Source organism: Stegostoma tigrinum, chromosome 24 (assembly GCF_030684315.1).
Source record: "Stegostoma tigrinum isolate sSteTig4 chromosome 24, sSteTig4.hap1, whole genome shotgun sequence".
Lineage (NCBI taxonomy): Eukaryota > Metazoa > Chordata > Chondrichthyes > Orectolobiformes > Stegostomatidae > Stegostoma > Stegostoma tigrinum.
The window spans coordinates 35,014,739-35,033,183 of NC_081377.1; the positions used below are offsets into that span (position 1 = coordinate 35,014,739).

Below are 18,445 nucleotides of genomic sequence, written 5' to 3' on the forward strand. Positions count from 1 at the left end.
TTTGTCAGATGTAGTCACTGTCCTTTGTTAAATACATAAGAAATTTTTATGAAACTGACAGCATTTGAGAACCATTGTTTTACAATTTGAAACATTGAAGAAAATAGGAAAAAAAATTTAAAAACTCACAAGAGACGTAGAAATTAGGTTTTGGGTTCCTACAGGCTAATGACCTGGAAGTCTCATTTCTCAGCCTGCAATATTAACCATTACCCTTAGAAATGGTATTTCAATAGACTCCTTCTTGGATTCTCAGGCCTAAAGGCCATATTTGAGTGAAAGCAATAGCTGAATTAACATAACATCTCATTAAAAAATTATAATGCTCCATTAAGAAACATAGTTGGCATTTGATGGACTCCAACTCAGAGCTAAAGGCTGAAGTGCTCTTTTAAAACTGGGAATTACTGTGTTTATTTTAAGCATCATTTTGGAAGTTTGTATTAAAATTCTCCACCCATGGCATTTTACTCAAAATTCGTCCCATTAATCTGAATGCTTTGAACACAAGAGATAAATATTCTCTGAATCAACGTCCAGTAGAATATGAAATAACAATTGATATAATCTGAAATAAGTCCAGAGGTGTTTGTATACCATCACCAAGTCACCCTTTATTTACATGTCCATAGTACTTAACATTGGTCTGGCTTCCTCAGAGCCAGCTTTCAGAGTGAACCGAACATTTGACACTCTTGTTTATATCAATCAGCCGGGGCTCCCTGATTGGACCAGATTAACAGCCGCATTCAGGGAACCCATATTCTATGAAGTCCATAAGGCTGATCTTGTTACAATCATTACATCCCGTCCCCTCTAGGTCTGGGGACATCGGCTTGTTCTTTTTATTGAAGCTTTTCCTGGGGCGTTTTCACACTGGGTCCAGTTCCGCTGACTCAGAAACGGGCAGCGTTTACTGGGCCACAGCTCACCTCTCGCACCCAAAGTGACTCGGAAGAAATTCATCCTGTTCCTCAGGTGGTGAAGATATCAAGGCTGCAACGTCCACTGTGTCCATCTCAGGCTTCAACGCTAAAAAGTGGAGTACCCATGGGTTCCAGAATAGTCAGAAAGGCAGTTGAGGGGCCGGGCATGTTTAGCTGTTGCACCATTTGTGCGTTTGCAACTTTAATGTGGTCCACATGATTGTTCAGGAGCAGCTCACCTGCCTGAACTTTATACTTCACTAGACCTGCCCTCGCATCAACCATGCCTCTTAACCATGCAGGGACATTCTGTAGTTTTGGCACCAAACTTCATCCTCTGATGTAAACTGTCTCACTCACTTACTGAAATCTCGCATCCAGCATTGAGTTGATTTGACTTATTGTTACATGCACCTGAGTACAATGAAAATTTTGGTTTTGCGAGCAGTACAGCAGATCATAACATACAAGGGCATACAGATCCTCGGCTGTTTAGCTGCACAGGAGGTGTACAAAAGCAAGATCAACATTACATTGGCATTCGTGATACTGCTTCACCAACTATCCCCCACCCCAGGTCTGAGAAAATCAGATTTAACCTGGTGTGGAGTCTTCTCCCCATTAGCAGCTCTGCTGGAGCTATCCTTATCGTCGTATGAGGGACGATCCTATAATCAAACAGGAACTGGGACAGTTTGGTATGTTGTGAAGCTGTAGGCTGTTTCTTTAAGCCTGCCTTCAAAGTTTGAACTGCTCTTTCCAACAAACCATTGGATGATGGGTTGTATGGAGCTGCCCTTATATGTCGAATGCCATTTGATTTTGGGAAATACTCAAATTTGCTGCTGGTAAATGATGGCCTGTTGGCTGTGACCAATCCTTTCACCATCCCCTTGTTTGATGAATAAACTCTATGTATGTACAACTACTTTGAGTGGTCATCCACAATGACTAAGAATGCGGAACCCATGAAAGGGGTGGAGTTGTCGATTTGCAACTGACTCCATGGTTTACCTAGCCATTCCCACAAATGTCTCACCACCTGGCATCTCAGAATTAGAAGAGGCTTGAGGCTGTAATATTTCTTAAATAAATCCATCAACTCTTGAAAGGTTTTAGTATCTGGCACCTCTTGAAATGTCAGACCTCTAATAACCAAAAAAGCTGTGGGACCACAAGCTGTAAGGAGAATTACTCATGGATTTTCATCTGCCCCAATGTCATATGTTCGGATAAAATAATGTATATTCTTTCCACATACTGGGCCCAGTCTTTGATGGCAGGATTGAATAAGTCAAGAAATGCTTACGCCAACTCAAGCTCGACTGTTGCAAGCAGGTAACTTCAGGACCATTTTTTTCTCTCATCGCCTCTGAAATAACTCCACAGAGGCCTGTATCCCATGACCAAGTCACCCATTACGTACACGTACATATACTTGACACTGGTTTGGCTTCCTCAGAGCCAGCTCTCAGGGGGAACAGAGCCTCTGACATTCCTGTTTATATCTGTCAGCCAGACTCCCTGATTGGACCAGGTTAACAGCCCCTACCAGGGAACTCATATTCTCTGATGTCCATCTGGCTAATCTCATTACAATCACTATATAATCATCGTAATGTAACAAACATTGCAGGAAAGCTGATAAAGAAGGATAACATTCTTGATGGCGAAATGTGAGGCTGGATGAACACAGCAGGCCCAGCAGCATCTCAGGAGCACAAAAGCTGATGTTTTGGGCCTAGACCCTTCATCAGAGAGAGGGATGGGGTGAGGGTTCTGGGATAAATAGGGAGAGAGGGGGAGGCGGACTGAAGATGGAAAGAAAAGAAGATAGGTGGAGAGGAGAGTATAGGTGGGGAGGTAGGGAGGGGATAGGTCAGTCCAGGGAAGACGGACAGTTTAAGGAGGTGGGATGAAGGTTGGTAGGTAGGAGATGGAGGTGCGGCTTGGGTTGGGAGGAAGGGATGGGTGAGAGGAAGAACAGGTTAGGGAGGCAGAGACAGGTTGGACTGGTTTTGGGATGCAGTGGGTGGAGGGGAAGAGCTGGGCTGGTTGTGTGGTGCAGTGGGGGGAGGGGACGAACTGGGCTGGTTTTGGGATGCGGTGGGGGAAGGGGAGAATTTGAAGCTGGTGAAGTCCACATTGATACCATTGAGCTGCAGGGTTCCCAAGCAGAATATGAGTTGCTGTTCCTGCAACCTTCGGGTGGCATCATTGTGGCACTGCAGGAGGCCCATGATGGACATGACATCTAAAGAATGGGAGGGGGAGTGGAAATGGTTTGCGACTGGGAGGTGCAGTTGTTTATTGCGAACCGAGCAGAGGTGTTCTGCAAAGTGGCCCCCAAGCCTCCGCTTGGTTTCTCCAATGTAGAGGAAGCCACACCGGGTACAGTGGATGCAGAATACCACATTGGCAAATGTGCAGGTGAACCTTTGCTTAATGTGGAAAGTCATCTTGGGGCCTGGGATAGGGGTGAGGGAGGAGGTGTGGGGGCAAGTGTAGCATTTCCTGTGGTTGCAGGGGAAGGTGCCGGGTGTGGTGGGGTTGGAGGGCAGTGTGGAGCGAACAAGGGAGTCATGGAGAGAGTGGTCTCTCCGGAAAGCAGACAGGGGTGGGGATGGAAAAATGTCTTGGGTGGTGGGGTCGGATTGTCGATGGCGGAAGTGTCAGAGGATGATGTGTTGTATCCGAAGGTTGGTGGGGTGGTGTGTGAGAATGAGGGGGATCGTCTTGGGGCGGTTGTGGCCGGGGCGGGGTGTGAGGGATGTGTTGCGGGAAATGCAGCAGACGCTGTCAAGGGCGTTCTCGACCACTGTGGGGGGAAAGTTGCGGTCCTTAAAGAACTTGGACATCTGGGATGTGCAGAAGTGGAATGCCTTATCGTGGGAGCAGATGCGGCGGAGGCGGAGGAATATGGCTGTTTTGATAGGCCCATGTAGTGTACAATCATTGAAATCTTCTTTTCTTAGCACTTGCCTCTGATGTGATTCGATATGTTTGCCACATGTCAGTGATGTAGAAATGAGGGCCCACATTTTAGGATTACGGAAACAGAACTTACAACCGCTTTAATGAAACAACTCTGGCTTTCAAAGATGATACTCCAAGCAGATATTTTTGGCAAAGTTTTTAATTATACTCCTGAGCACGTTGGCAGAAGTTAAACAAAAATGGATCCCCAGAGAATGTAACCTGCTGTCTGTAAATATTAAATGCGCATTAATTGTCCACAGATGGATTGAACGTAATGCAAAGAATGGTCACTCCCAGCTCACCTAGTTTACTTAATCATATGCTTGATCTGTAGCTGCTAATTGCACTATTGTACAGAAGCTGCAAATCTACAGAAACATTCCACGAGTCAGGATATTATAGGCTTCTGGAATTGGTAATGTATCTCTGAATTTTCCTGGCACTATGCTACGATACCAAGGCAAAAGAAATTCCTCTATCATGGCACAGCATTATTTTGCTCAGTTCAAATTAACCCAGCTCTGTTCTAAAGCCTGCTTTGAATTCTCATTACACCATGCCATCCTGTTAAATCTGGTACCTAATTTTGTCACTCTCCTGCTGAAGAGAGAGTTGTCCACATTTCCTGTTGCCCTGCCAATCTTTCATTTTCAGTTCTGTTCTGAAGTCCTGCTTATAGAGGGTTGGTTAGCTAAGTTGGCTGGATAGCTGGTTTGCAATGTAGAGATAGGGCAATAGCAGGGGTTCAATTCCTGCGCTTGTTGGGGTTACAATGGACAATTCCTCTTCTCAACCCCTCCCTTCACCTGAGGCATGGTTACCCTCAGAGCCCTCTCTCTACTCAGACAGCAGTGCTATGGTTCACGAGGACAGTAGTGACTTTTACCTTCAAAGTCCCATTTTGGAGATATATCCCAGATCCAAATGTTTCATGTTCATGCAGAATCCAAAAGATCTTCATCAAATTTTCCTTATCCTACTCTTCACCAGGGGGTAAAGGTGGACAGCATTCTTCATGGGAATGTAGAAATGGAGTAGGCCATTCAGCCTATTAAGCCTGCCTTGATCATGGCTAATCAAACACTACAAAGCGTTTTACCCACTCCATCCCCATAATTGTGTATGCCACTGGTAATCAGAACTCTTTCAATCTCTACCTTGAATGTACTTAAAAGCTGAAACTTCCATGGTCCCCTGTGGGAGACATTTCTAAAGATTCATTGCCCTTGGTGTTAAGAAAAAAATGAATATCTTGGACCGAAATGACATCCCCTTTATTTTTAAATTGCACTTCCTGGTTTTAGACCTTACAACTAGGGGAAACAACTTATCTTTGCCTAGCCTGTAAATTGGTTTAAGTATTTTGTAGGTTTCAATGTGAACACCTTGCAATTTTCTGAAACTGTAATAAATACACGACCACTTTGCACTCTTCATAGGACAGTGCAGCCACCCCAGAAACCATTCTAGTGAATCTTTTTTTGCACTCCCTCTATGACAATACTATATTCCCTTTGATAAACCTACTAGGACTTAAATTGTATTGTAATGGTGGTCAGTTGTGATGTCTGATTCTCATGGTTGCTGGACTGTCTTCAAAATTATGTGAATTCTAACTCCACTGAAGAAAGGTGGAGGTGAGCTCAGTTTGTGTAGCATTTTTAACTAGCATTCCAAAACCCACTTGCAAATATACTTTATATAGGCCATGTCTGTGCCTTGCTCTCCATTCAAGTTACATTCCCCAATCCACTATTACTGACAAGGATAATTGCTTTCCAAGGTGGCTCTCCAATCTTGTTCCAATAAGGTTTTCCCGCAAAGTAGGCCTGCATGCAGCAGCTCATTTCCTCCTTCACATTCCTACCCTCCTCCCTCAGTACTGTTTCTACCGCAATGTAAGTGTGAATATACCTCTGTGCTCAAGGCATCTGCTCACTGTTCCCACTCTAGATCCAGCCCGTGGACATGGGAATAATGTTAACAACTCTGGTTAAAGAAAATCAAGAAATTTGTTTCTAAAATACATGCCATAAAATCCATACCGAAAGAGAATGTTGTAGCTGAAAAATGTAATAATCTCCAAAAAAAATGTCAATCCATTACTCGCTCTGTATCTCAATTCTGTTTTCCCAAACATTTCTGTTATTTACGCCTTGTATCTTCCTGCTTTTACTTTGTCAGTTACAGTATTGTCAATTATTTCAAGTAATTCAGCCGCTAAATGTTGAAATTTCTGTCAACGTCTCAGTTTATTTCCCTTCTTTTACCCCTGTCCAATGGCTTTTTTTTAGCTGCCACTTACTTTCTGATGCACAGCCATGTGTGGAGTTGAATGTGGCATTTTCTGTGTAATGAATGAATGATGGATCATGGCCCTTTCTGCTTGGGATTGGAGGAGCTATGCAAAGCAGCTGTAGCCCAAGAGGCAAAATCCAACATTACTCAAATTCCCACTTCAGCACTGGCTGCACCTCTGTTCCTGCACAATGTCCTAAATTTTCAGGTTTTGCCTGGAAAACCACACCTCAAAGGCCATGCTTCAGTTTTACATTTGAACAGTAAGAGTTTTTCCTTTGCTGACTTTATTAATTGCCCGATTATGATGTAACTGCAAGTAAATTGAGACTCAACCTTCATCGGAAGCATTGATGTGATTTGATAATCGCACAACTACATTAGATCATGTCTCTAAATCATGCTGCATTTCTCACAAGTTGAACTGAGAATGACTCGTTCATAATTTTACAAGTGGAAGGCATTGGATGACCAGATTTTCTTTCAGCATTTCTGAAATGAGGTATTTCTTTGTCTGAAAATGATCTGGAATGGATCAAGGAAATGCAATTTATTTCTCCCTTGCGTTGAAAAGACATAAAACCACAACACACCATCTTTAGCATCTTTAACAAAGCAAGAGCATTTCATTCACAGAGACAAGATCAGATTAAACTTGCCACCTTGACCTGGCCACATAAAAAGACATTAAGACAAGTGACCAAAAGCTTTGTCAAGGAAGGCTGGTTGTAAGGCAAGGGGTGGGTGGTCTTAAAGGAGAGAGATAGGGAGGCAGAGAGATCCAACAACGGAGTTCTGCAGCTTGGAAATCACAGAGGCGATCCTGGATGTTGTTCAGAGACTGGAATTGGAGCAATAGACAAATCTTGGAAAATTGATGGGACGGATGATATTATCACATAGGAAATGATAAGGCCATAGAGGGATTTGAAGAAGAGGAGGATATTTTAAGATGAAAGTGTTTCCAGACTGGGAACCAACAGCAAACCCAGGCAAACTGGGTGAAAAGGACTTGATGTAGATTAGGATAGAGAGTTTTGGATGACCCCAGGTATAAAGAGGGTGGGAAGCTGATGTACAGAGCAATGATGTAGCTGATTCTGGAAGAAAGAAAAGAATGAGAGAGTTCCTGGAGCTGAGGGAGGAGAGGAGGTGGATGATATTACAAAGGGGAGAGTTGGTGCTCTCACTGATGGACATTGCTTTCCATTTTTAACATTGCTTCACACAAAAGGCGGCGAAAGTTCGGAACTCTCTTCTGCAAATGACAAGTGACCAGTTGTCACGTGGTGATTTTAAAACTGAGATTGATTCTTATTTGTTAATCAAAGACGTGAAGGGGTGTGGAGCAAAGGTCAGGCACGTGGAGTTAGGTCACAGAGCAGAAATGATCTCTTTAAATTGAGGGCTTGAACAACCTTCGCTTTTTCCTGTGTTCCTAATGGAACTGAGCTTTAGGCAAACGTACCCTGGATGGTCAGTTCCAGGCTGTTAGGTGCTGCTGTCCAAGATGGTGTTCTTGGATGGGACGTTCAGTGATTTGGTTTCAGAGCAAATAGAACCAACATTGCTCAGTCTGTCCTGTGCAAACCAAGAAGTGAAATGAAGCAAATAGAACGATGGAAGCTTATCGCTTTTGCTTGAAATTCCTTTGTGACCTTATTTATTTTCACACAAACCTTCTACTGCAATGAATTTGAGGAATCTCTTGTTATTGTTTCCACGATGAACAGATTCAATTTCAAGTTCAGCCAAGTTTATTATCTTTCCTGAAAGATTCATTTTATAAATTTCCAAATTCCATCTCTTTATAATCTCAAAGAGAACCTTTAATTGCTATAAAATCATACATGTTTTAGAGGGAACAACCTTTGACAGAGACCCCCAGCGTTTGGTTTCTGGACTTACTGTATTTTTAAGCTTTAAAATTGCTGGCTGGGAACTTGGGATTGGTCATAAACCGATGAATATTTTCATTTTTATTAAAACACCTCATCTTACAATCTCAAGAAGCCAGGTGATTTAATAAGACATGGTCTGTGGTTCAAGCAGCTTCTCAAGACCAAATCTCGTCAAACAGTCAAAAAGTGAGGTTGTTGACTTGCTTGCCAAGCTGACTTGTTTTCATTCAGATGTTTCGTCACTATGTTAGGTGACATCATCAGTGAAGCCTCTGATGAAGCGATGCTATTCTACTCTGCTTGGAATTTATACTCTCCTGTCCGTTATGGTGAGCAGTGTCATTTCCAGTTTTGATCTGTATGGGTTTGTACATAGGATCCAATTCTATATGAGAGATAATGGGAACTGCAGATGCTGGAGAATTCCAAGATAATAAAATGTGAGGCTGGATGAACACAGCAGGCCAAGCAGCATCTCAGGAGCACAAAAGCTGACGTTTCGGGCCTAGACCCTTCATCAGAGACCTCTCTGATAAAGGGTCTAGACCCGAAACGTCAGCTTTTGTGCTCCTGAGATGCTGCTTGGCCTGCTGTGATCATCCAGCCTCACATTTTATCATCCAATTCTATATGTTTGTTGATTGCATTACGGGTGGAGAACCCTGCCTCTAGGATAGAATCTTCAGGTAACGTTCTGCACAAACAGACAAGCAATAAGTTTTTACTTCAGAAATTTGGTTAGCAAAAAAAAAGATGAGGATTGCAACTGGAGTAGATTCATTCTTCAATCACAGTTTTGTCATGATCAGGATCAAGTGGACCTCATTGACTAACAGTTCCCTGATTGGGGTTGTTAACCAGGTATAAACAGGGGATTAAGCATTTACCTTACTGTGCTTTGCTTGCTACTGGTTCTCTGGCCGTATGGATGTTTTCCTAGTGGTGAAAATACTGAATGAAGTTTTTTGCATATGGTATCATTACTGGGTCACCGCACATGTACGCATCACAGCAGTTGTGGAGGATAAATAAGTACTAATTCTGTATAGTGGTAGTGCAGGGGAATTGAATTTTTAAAAATATATAAATAGGGGATTTAGAATCTCCTCACTTCAGGTCACAGCCTATGTAGAGAGCATATGTAAATAAAGGGTGATTTGTTGATGGGATAGTGGCCTCTTGTGCAGTTATTTCGGTTTTAGGTTACGTGGAACAGTCCCTCTTCCGCACCTACACAGGCCCCAAACCCCACCTCTTCCTCCGGTACATTGATGACTGTATCGGCGCCACCTCTTGCTCCCCAGAGGAGCTCGAACAGTTCATCCACTTTACCAACACCTTCCACCCCAACCTTCAGTTCACCTGGGCCATCTCCAGCACATCCCTCACCTTCCTGGACCTCTCAGTCTCCATCTCAGGCAACCAGCTTGTAAGTGATGTCCATTTCAAGCCCACCGACTCCCACAGCTACCTAGAATACACCTCCTCCCACCCACCTTCCTGCAAAAATTCCATCCCCTATTCCCAATTCCTCCGCCTCCGCCGCATCTGCTCCCACGATAAGACATTCCACTCCCGCACATCCCAGATGTCCAAGTTCTTTAAGGACCACAACTTTCCCCCTACAGTGATCGAGAACGCCATTGACCGCGTCTCCCGTATTTCCCGCAACACATCCCTCACACCCCGCCCCGGCCAAAACCGCCCCAAGACGATCCCCCTCGTTCTCACACACCACCCTACCAACCTCCGGATACAACACATCATCCTCCGACACTTCCGCCATTTACAATCCAACCCCACCACCCAAGACATTTTTCCATCCCCACCCCTGTCTGCTTTCCGGAGAGACCACTCTCTCCGTGACTCCCTTGTTCGCTCCACACTGCCCTCCAACCCCACCACACCCGGCACCTTCCCCTGCAACCGCAGGAAATGCTACACTTGTCCCCACACCTCCTCCCTCACCGCTATCCCAGGCCCCAAGATGACATTCCACATTAAGCAGAGGTTCACCTGCACATCTGCCAATGTGGTATACTGCATCCACTGTACCCGGTGCAGCTTCCTCTACATTGGAGAAACCAAGCGGAGGCTTGGGGACCGCTTTGCAGAACACCTCCGCTCAGTTCGCAACAAACAACTGCACCTCCCAGTCGCAAACCATTTCCACTCCCCCTCCCATTCTCTAGATGACATGTCCATCATGGGCCTCCTGCACTGCCACAATGATGCCACCCGAAGGTTGCAGGAACAGCAACTCATATTCCGCCTGGGAACCCTGCAGCCTAATGGTATCAATGTGGACTTCACCAGTTTCAAAATCTCCCCTTCCCCTACTGCATCCCTAAACTAGCCCAGTTCGTCCCTTCCCCCCACTGCACCACATAACCAGCCCAGCTCTTCCCCCCCACCCACTGCATCCCAAAACCAGTCCAACCTGTCTCTGCCTCCCTAACCGGTTCTTCCTCTCACCCATCCCTTCCTCCCACCCCAAGCCGCACCCCCATCTACCTACTAACCTCATCCCACCTCCTTGACCTGTCCGTCTTCCCTGGACTGACCTATCCCCTCCCTACCTCCCCACCTATACTCTCTCCACCTATATTCTTTACTCTCCATCTTCGGTCCGCCTCCCCCTCCCTATTTATTCCAGCTCCCTCTCCCCATTCCCCTCTCTGATGAAGGGTCTAGGCCCGAAACGTCAGCTTTTGTGCTCCTGAGATGCTGCTGGGCCTGCTGTGTTCATCCAGCCTCACATTTTATTATCTTGGAATTCTCCAGCATCTGCAGTTCCCATTATCTCTGATTTCGGTTTTACAGTCATGTTTGCTCTCCCCATTTACTGATCTCTGAGAGAGATTGCATGGTCCATTTTTACCCAAGAAACAAGCCAGAATGTGGAATGATGCCACACTACCAACCATAAAAAAGCAGACCACGTTCTTGCAAACGAAAAGAAAGCCTGATGGCACCATTTGTTTTTGAGGTATTACTCTCTCGGGGAGAGTAGTGTACAGTGTGTTTTGCTCACAGTGGTGTTGATATTGCCCCACTACCAATATATTGACCTGGTGAAAAATACTTCTGGCTCAGTTACTCTTTTAAGTGGCGTTCAGAGTGTCTCATCACAGTTGACCTCCTTTGGGCTTCTGGGAGAAAGAAAAAGAGAACAGAACAGAGCTAGAGATATATTTTACCAGGGGAGAGAAAAAGAGAGATGGAGAGAAAGAGCTTGGAAAAATGAAGGAAGAAATAAAAAGGAGGCTGCTTCATTTTTTTTTAATCGTTTCAGATATACCCAGGTTTGTCCCAATGATGGGCAAATATCCCTTTGCAACCCTTTCAAGGAAAAGCTATCTTTGGCAATAAACTTGTGTTTGATAGATTCATTTTCAACATGAACTAGCCAAGTACACTGTTAATATCTTGAACTTTCCTCTCTTCACATTTAGTGATTTTAACATAATTCCCAGCACCTTTCAAGCATTATGTGGTACACTATGAGATCCAGCAATACCATTTGATGCCAACATTTCTGCCACATAGGCTATTGTAACCAAATGAAAATTCACCCACGGTTGTAATATTCTGGCTCCTTTCATGTACATGGTGCATATCATAGAATCCCAACAGCGTGGAAACAGGCTATTCGTCCCAGTGAACCCACACTGACCCTCCGAAGGGCATCCCCACCTAGACTCGCCTCCTATCCTATCCCATGGCTATTCCATGCATCTTCAGACTGTGGGAGGAAACACCCTACAAACACAAGGAGAATATGCAAACTCCACAGAAACAGTTGCCCAAGGGTGGAATCGGACCAGGGTCCCTGGTACTGTAAGGCAGCAGTGCTAATCACGGAGACATAGTGCCACCCATGCATAGCATAGGAATTGTACATATGATGCCCACTGATTTTCTGGGAGCAATCCTAGAAATAGCTGTAAAGTTCATTCGAAGTCACACAACATTTTTTATATTGAAAATGAATCCATCAAACATGTCTTTAATACTAAAAGTAACATTTCTTTAAAAGGGTTGTTAAGGCAGATCTGACTGTTGTTGCGATATAAATCTGATAGCAAATCTGAATATGATTTGTAAAAAGACTTGCACTTGCGTAGTGCCTCTCTTAAATCCAGGTTGCTCCAAAATCCTTTACAGCCCAGTGAAGTAGTTTTGAAGTGTAGTCAGTACTGTAATGTCAGATATGTAGCGGATAATTTGATGCAGCAAGCTCTTACAAGCAATAATCTGTTAATGACCGGAAAATCTGTTTTTGTGATGACTGGAGACAAATGTTGGCCAGGACAATACTGGAGAGAACTTCCCTGCCCTCCTTAAAAATAATTGGCTGGGATCTATTGTATCCACCTGGCAGGGCGGATGGAGTCTTGGTGTAGTGTTTCATTCAAAAGACAGTGAAATGGAAATAATTTACTGTCATCACTCAACCACATCAGGTGACAGCCTCATGTTAGATTACTTTTGTTTCTACTGATGTAGCTGTCAACCTTGAACTCACAGCAGTCACTTTCCTGAAGCAGATTCAAACAGGATCAAGACAAACAGCTATGCCAGGTAGAAGACGATTGTCATCTTGCTGCATTTCGCACTTGCACATTCTACACAAACCTCCGGCTTAATCATCCATAGTTTGTATAAGAATAGGTGATGTGTATGCAGCACACCCTGCGGCTATCAAAGTCAGTGAGACATGTCAAAACTGAGACGCAGCTCTCAGATTTCCGGGAAATGATGAATTCAGGGGAGTGCTTTGATTGTGTGGAATGGCAAGGCTGGAATAAAGCAATGCTCCCTTTGCTGCGAGATGCTGATGGACCACAGACCATTTTGAATTCACAGTGCTGTTAATTCCTAACTTTTGTAATCCACTTGAAATGAGTTTTGCAGTGTCAGTCCTGGCTAATCAAAATTAAAGATAACAAGGTGTAGAGCTGGATGAACACAGCAGACCAAGCAGCATCCGAGGAGCAGGAAACCTGACGTTTCAGGCCTGACCTTTCTTCAGAAAGGGTCCAGAAAGAAAGAAGAGACCAGACCTGAAACATCAGCTTTCCTGCTCCTCTGATGCTGCTTGGTCTGCTGTGTTTATCTAGCTCTACACCTTGTTATCTCAGATTCTCCATCATTTGCTGTTCCTATTATCTCCCAATCAAGATTAAACCCGGTTGTTGGCATTCATACTTAAAATAATTTCATTAACTTTAAAATGATGGCTGTGGGTATGATCTCCAGAAGGAGGAGGATAGTCTTGAGATCTAGGCCCCTAATTTACAAAATATTGATTTCAATTGAATATACAGTATAATATAGGGGTCTTACGGCACAATGATAATAGCACTACCTTTCGGCCAGAATGTGTAAGTTTAATCCCCACCTCATGTCTTAACAGGTTGATGCCCCATAGCAAGGGTATTTGCTGCGAACAGTAGAGGCAGAGTTTCCTATCTCAAGCCTTAAGCAGCTAAAAGTGGATAATGCTACAGTATCTTAATAACATCATGGCCATGTTATTGGGCTAGTAAATTAGAAGAGTTTACCAAGGACCTAATTTCACCATGGCCATGAGGGAATTTAAATTCAGTTAAGTGAATAATCCTGGAATTAAGTTCAGTAATGGTGAAATTTGAAACAACTGGATTGTTACAAACATGTAGCTGGTTTACTGATCACCTTCAGAGAAGGAAATAGAATCATAGAATCTCTACGCTGTGCGGACAGGCCCTTTGGCTCAACAAGTCCACACCAGCTCTTAGAACATCCCACCCAGACCCATCCCTGGACACTACGGGACAGTTTAGCATGGTCAATCCACCCTAATCTGCATATCTTTGGACTGTGGGAAGAAAGCAGAGCACCCGGAGGAAACCCATGCAGACACAGGGAGAATGTGCAAATTCCACATAGACAGTCACCCGAGGGTGGAATTGGACCCAGGTCCCTGGCTCTGCGAGGCAGCATGCTAACCACTGAGCCATTGCCCTTACCCTATGTATGATGCCAGACTTAGTTAGTATGAGTGTCACCGGTTAGACAAACTATTGTTGTCTGTTTCTAATTGCCCCTGAACGGAGTGACTCGTGAGTCTGTTACCACCTTGCAATTAAGAGACAAACACATTGTGTCTGCCTAACATTACATGTATGCCAGACAAAAAGAGCAGGGGATTCTCTGCCCTAAGGGACATTATTGAAGCAGATTTGTATTTATCACAATCGATGATAATTTCATGGTCACCATCAGTGAGAGTAGTTTTCAATTACAGATGTCATTAGTTGAATTTAAATACTATAAGCTGCTGCGGTGAGGTATGAGCACCTGTACAACAAGGCATTAGTCTTAACTTCTGGATTGTTAGTCCAATGACATTACCATGAAACAACCTTCTCCCTCAAACTGATTTCTGAAATGGCCGAGTAGCTGTGTTCAAAAGCTCAGCTCACCTCAACCTACTCGAGGGAATTTTGGGATGGGCAGTAGCATTGGTGTCATCAGTGGTGTGTACATCCTGCAACTGAATTTAAACAAGAGCACAGGGTCATCTTCTGTGTTGGACAACAAAATTCTTTGAGCTGATTCAGAGCCACACCAGTGCAATGTACAGAGAATCAAACGGCTAGCACAAACCGCACAATTTATAATCATCGTCACAATGGGCACCAAATTTAATCAAGTCTGAAATCATACTGAAGATTAGAAGTAAATGCTGCCCAAAGGACAATAAAATGTCAGAATCCCAGCTAATAAATGAATAACAAGAACAAACTCCAGTAAAAACCAAATGTAAATTGGTTTTGAAATAAGGATTAGAGTTAAATGAATAAATGACGCAGGTAATCAGAAACTGTTGGATGTGTAATGTCCAGAGTTGTTGGGCAAATATATACAGCAACCGCCACAGCATTTATAACAGGGAGGTTTAGATCATTTTCTTTGCTATCCTGTGGATGGGGGGGTAGCTCAGATAAATGTTTCCTCAGGAGATTGAAGGGGATGTGTAAATGTCAGGTTGCCCGTGGGACGTGGGTTAAAAGACTTCATGCTATTCCCAAGCTTTCTTCCATTATTATTCATCAAAAGAAGAAACAATACAAAGGCAAGGGGAAAGGCCAGGCAGGTGAGATTAATTGAGAACTAGAACAGGTACAATGGACCAAATGACCTCTTTCTAATGCTACATGATTCCTTGAATACTTTATAACAAGTGGTACACAATTCTAGAAATACGTTATAGTAATGTATGTGAGGCAATACTGACATGAAGCTACTGACAGTAACACACTTACAATTAGACTTTGCTCCAACCACAGATGTATTGTACTGAGGAATATGTGCCATATAACACTGAAATAGGCTGGATGTTGCATTCTCGTAATGGTCATCAGATAACTCACTGAAACTATTGTTTGGTTTTGGTAATCTGAGTAAGGAAAGTACCTCTGTATGTTCCGGATCGGACAAATACAAGATAACTCACAATCATGTACAGTGCAGCAGGGAGATCCCACTGTGTCTGCAACTTACCGTTCATATTCTTAAATATATTCAGGATAGGTAATATCTGTCGATAGTAAGGGACCAGAGCCTCACCCACCATATCTCCAGACACAACAAGGTGCTGCAGGATTTTCAGCGTGGTACATATAACTTGCTTGTTCCGAGTGTTCAGTGCATCTGTACAAGACATGAAAGGGTTATGGGTTGGTGTGCTGATTAAATGCTCCCTGCTGAGAGAGTGGTACATCATTTGTTGTTAACAGAGCTTTAAACATATTCCAGTTAGATTGTTGGTACTCATCTATCCCTGACTCCCCTGCTATTAGCAATGCAAGACTCAATACAATCCTCTGAGAAAAAGAACAGGAAATGACATCACCAATGCAGGAAATGACATCACCAACCCAAGGAAACCTAACCAGATAAATAGAAAGCGGGACATAACACCAGCGCTTCGTCGGAGGCCCACTGATGATGTTACCTAGAATGGTGACGAAACGTCTGAAAACTAACCTTCCAGCTCGGCGAGCAAACTCACATCCACTGTCCAGCGTATTCATTTAGCATTGAAGCTCTGTGTTGCAATTTTATCTTTTACACAGCTCATACCCTCAGGGACGTAGGAGCCTGTCAAACCTTCGCAGCAAACAAATGGCACATTTCCAATCAACTGTCACACCATCAAACAAAAAAGGCCATCACATATCAACCCTGAACAATAAAACTTTACAACCATCTGTGGTTTTTGCAAGTGTTTAATACAATCAAGATATGTTTGTAAAACAATTTCGAACAAATATACAATGTGCACTGGATCTATCCGCTAGGCTCCTGTGACCAGTTAGGTAGACCAAGTCAGCTTGTGTCAATTTTCTTTTCTAATGATTTTAATATCCTCTTTAGTGGTTGAGAAGATCAGTTAAATTCTGAAGGAAGGGAATACAAAATCAGAATCCACTCCCAAAAGGTATTTCATAAAAGTATTTGCAAGTTGCAGCAATAACAAATTGAAAATGAACCAGCAAAACAAAAAAAAACAGAAATGTCAGCGTTATTTGATAGCCTGGAGAGACGTAATTACAATGTAATCATTTGACCTAAAAACTGCAACTGCTAAAGCTAGGAATCAACTGTTAGGTTTGCATAAGGACAAAAATAGCTCTGTTGGGCATTTTAGTGGAGCATTAAACTAACAAGACATGATAATTTTATTGGAAAGTGCACAACATCAGGAACAATAATCTTTAGATTGTAGTTTCTCATGGAGCGCAAAAATAATTATTTTGAGTGGAGAACGTAGAACAAAAGTTGTATCCTTGAAAGTAGAGAGAATGGAAATGAGCACTTGTGAACACTGTTGAGTGTAATGCTGAAAGGGAATAGAGAAGTATGAGGTTTATTTATAGTTATCTGCTCAAAGAGATCAGTAGCTACTTGCCAACAGATTTTGATTATTTTGCTTACAGCTACTCTATTAGCTGAAGGACTATTATGACATGAACATTAACTCAATGGAATGACAATCCAGACATAGAACACCAGCAAACATCTTCCTGACACCAACTACAATCAAAAAGGCACTGCGTACAATTAGATTTAAATCTTTCAGATGCTGAAAGACTCTTCCCTGTTTGTGTTGCAACAACTGGTTTTGATCTAGAGAGGATAATGTATCTCAGGGTTGCAAGTTATTTTTACACTGGTTTTATTATGAAATGATTTACACAAAGTTTCTGTCACAAGTGATACTAAAATAGGGAAAAAAAGAACAAAACTGTGCTTCAAATCTGAAATTTTAGCATTTTCCCTTCCTTCCCTCGTCATTCGTAACATTACTTGGCCCTTTCATCTGGTCTTGGCAACCATTCAACCACAACACACTGTGCAGGCTCTGCACAGCCTGAACACATTTCACAGCAAATCCACACAATCCTTTGTGGACTTATTTTTAAACGTTGGGCTTTCGGGATGTACACATTCATTGCCCACCCCTAGTTACCCTGGAGAAGGTAGTGATGAGTCCGTATGGTGAAGGTGTGGTGATGGTTTATGTCGAGATTTCGAGCATTTGACACAATGAAAGTGAAGGAATGGCTTGTATGTGGCTCAGAGGGGAATGTGGAAAGGAAGGTCTTGCCTTGCGCCTGCTGCCCTTGGTCTTTTGGGTGACTCAGCATGGGTTTGGGAAGTGCTGTGGAATGACTCTGCCTATCGCCGCAGTGCATCTTGTAGACAATGCCCACAGCACCAATGGTGTGCCAGATTGGAAGTGGTTACGTCTCAGCTTTCTCTTAATTAAGAACCTCTTTTGTCCCTGGAGCATCTGAGGCTGAGGGAGTGACCTAATAGAGTTTGTAAAATCATGAGGGCCATGGATCAGGTGAATAGCTAAGGTCTTTTTCCCAGGGTGGGGGAGTCCAAAACTAGAGGGTATAGGTTTAAGATGAGACGCAAAAGAATTAAAAGGGATCTAAGGGGCAACTTGTTCACGCAGAGGGTGGTGCGTGTATGGAACGAGCTGCCAGAGGAAGTGGTGAAGACTGGTACAATTACAACATTTAAAAGGCACCTGGATGGGTACATCTACAGTCAAGGTCTGGAGAGATAGGGGCCAAAAGCTGGCAAATGGGACCAGATTTATTAGGGATATCTGGACAGCATGGACAGGTGGAAAGAAGGGTCTGTTTCCGTGCTATAAAGCTCTATGAACGTATGACTGTATTTGTACCACAACTATTATATCAACTCTATCCTTCTCTTGTGTTCCTTTTATTTTGACTCCTAGTTGTTCCAGTGTTCAACTGAGCCTACTTTTCA

The 18,445-nt window shown here is 43.3% G+C and overlaps 1 protein-coding gene across 1 annotated transcript in view; it reads right to left on the minus strand.

The window, feature by feature from the left end:
• The window catches only part of LOC125464825 (parkin coregulated gene protein), a 288,676-nt gene that overhangs the window by 48,490 nt on the left and 221,741 nt on the right, over positions 1–18,445 (minus strand). Inside the window, exon 5 of the mRNA XM_048557641.2 lies at positions 15,656–15,805. Coding sequence (XP_048413598.1) covers positions 15,656–15,805 — 150 coding nt within the window. The remainder of the gene's footprint in view (positions 1–15,655; positions 15,806–18,445) is intronic.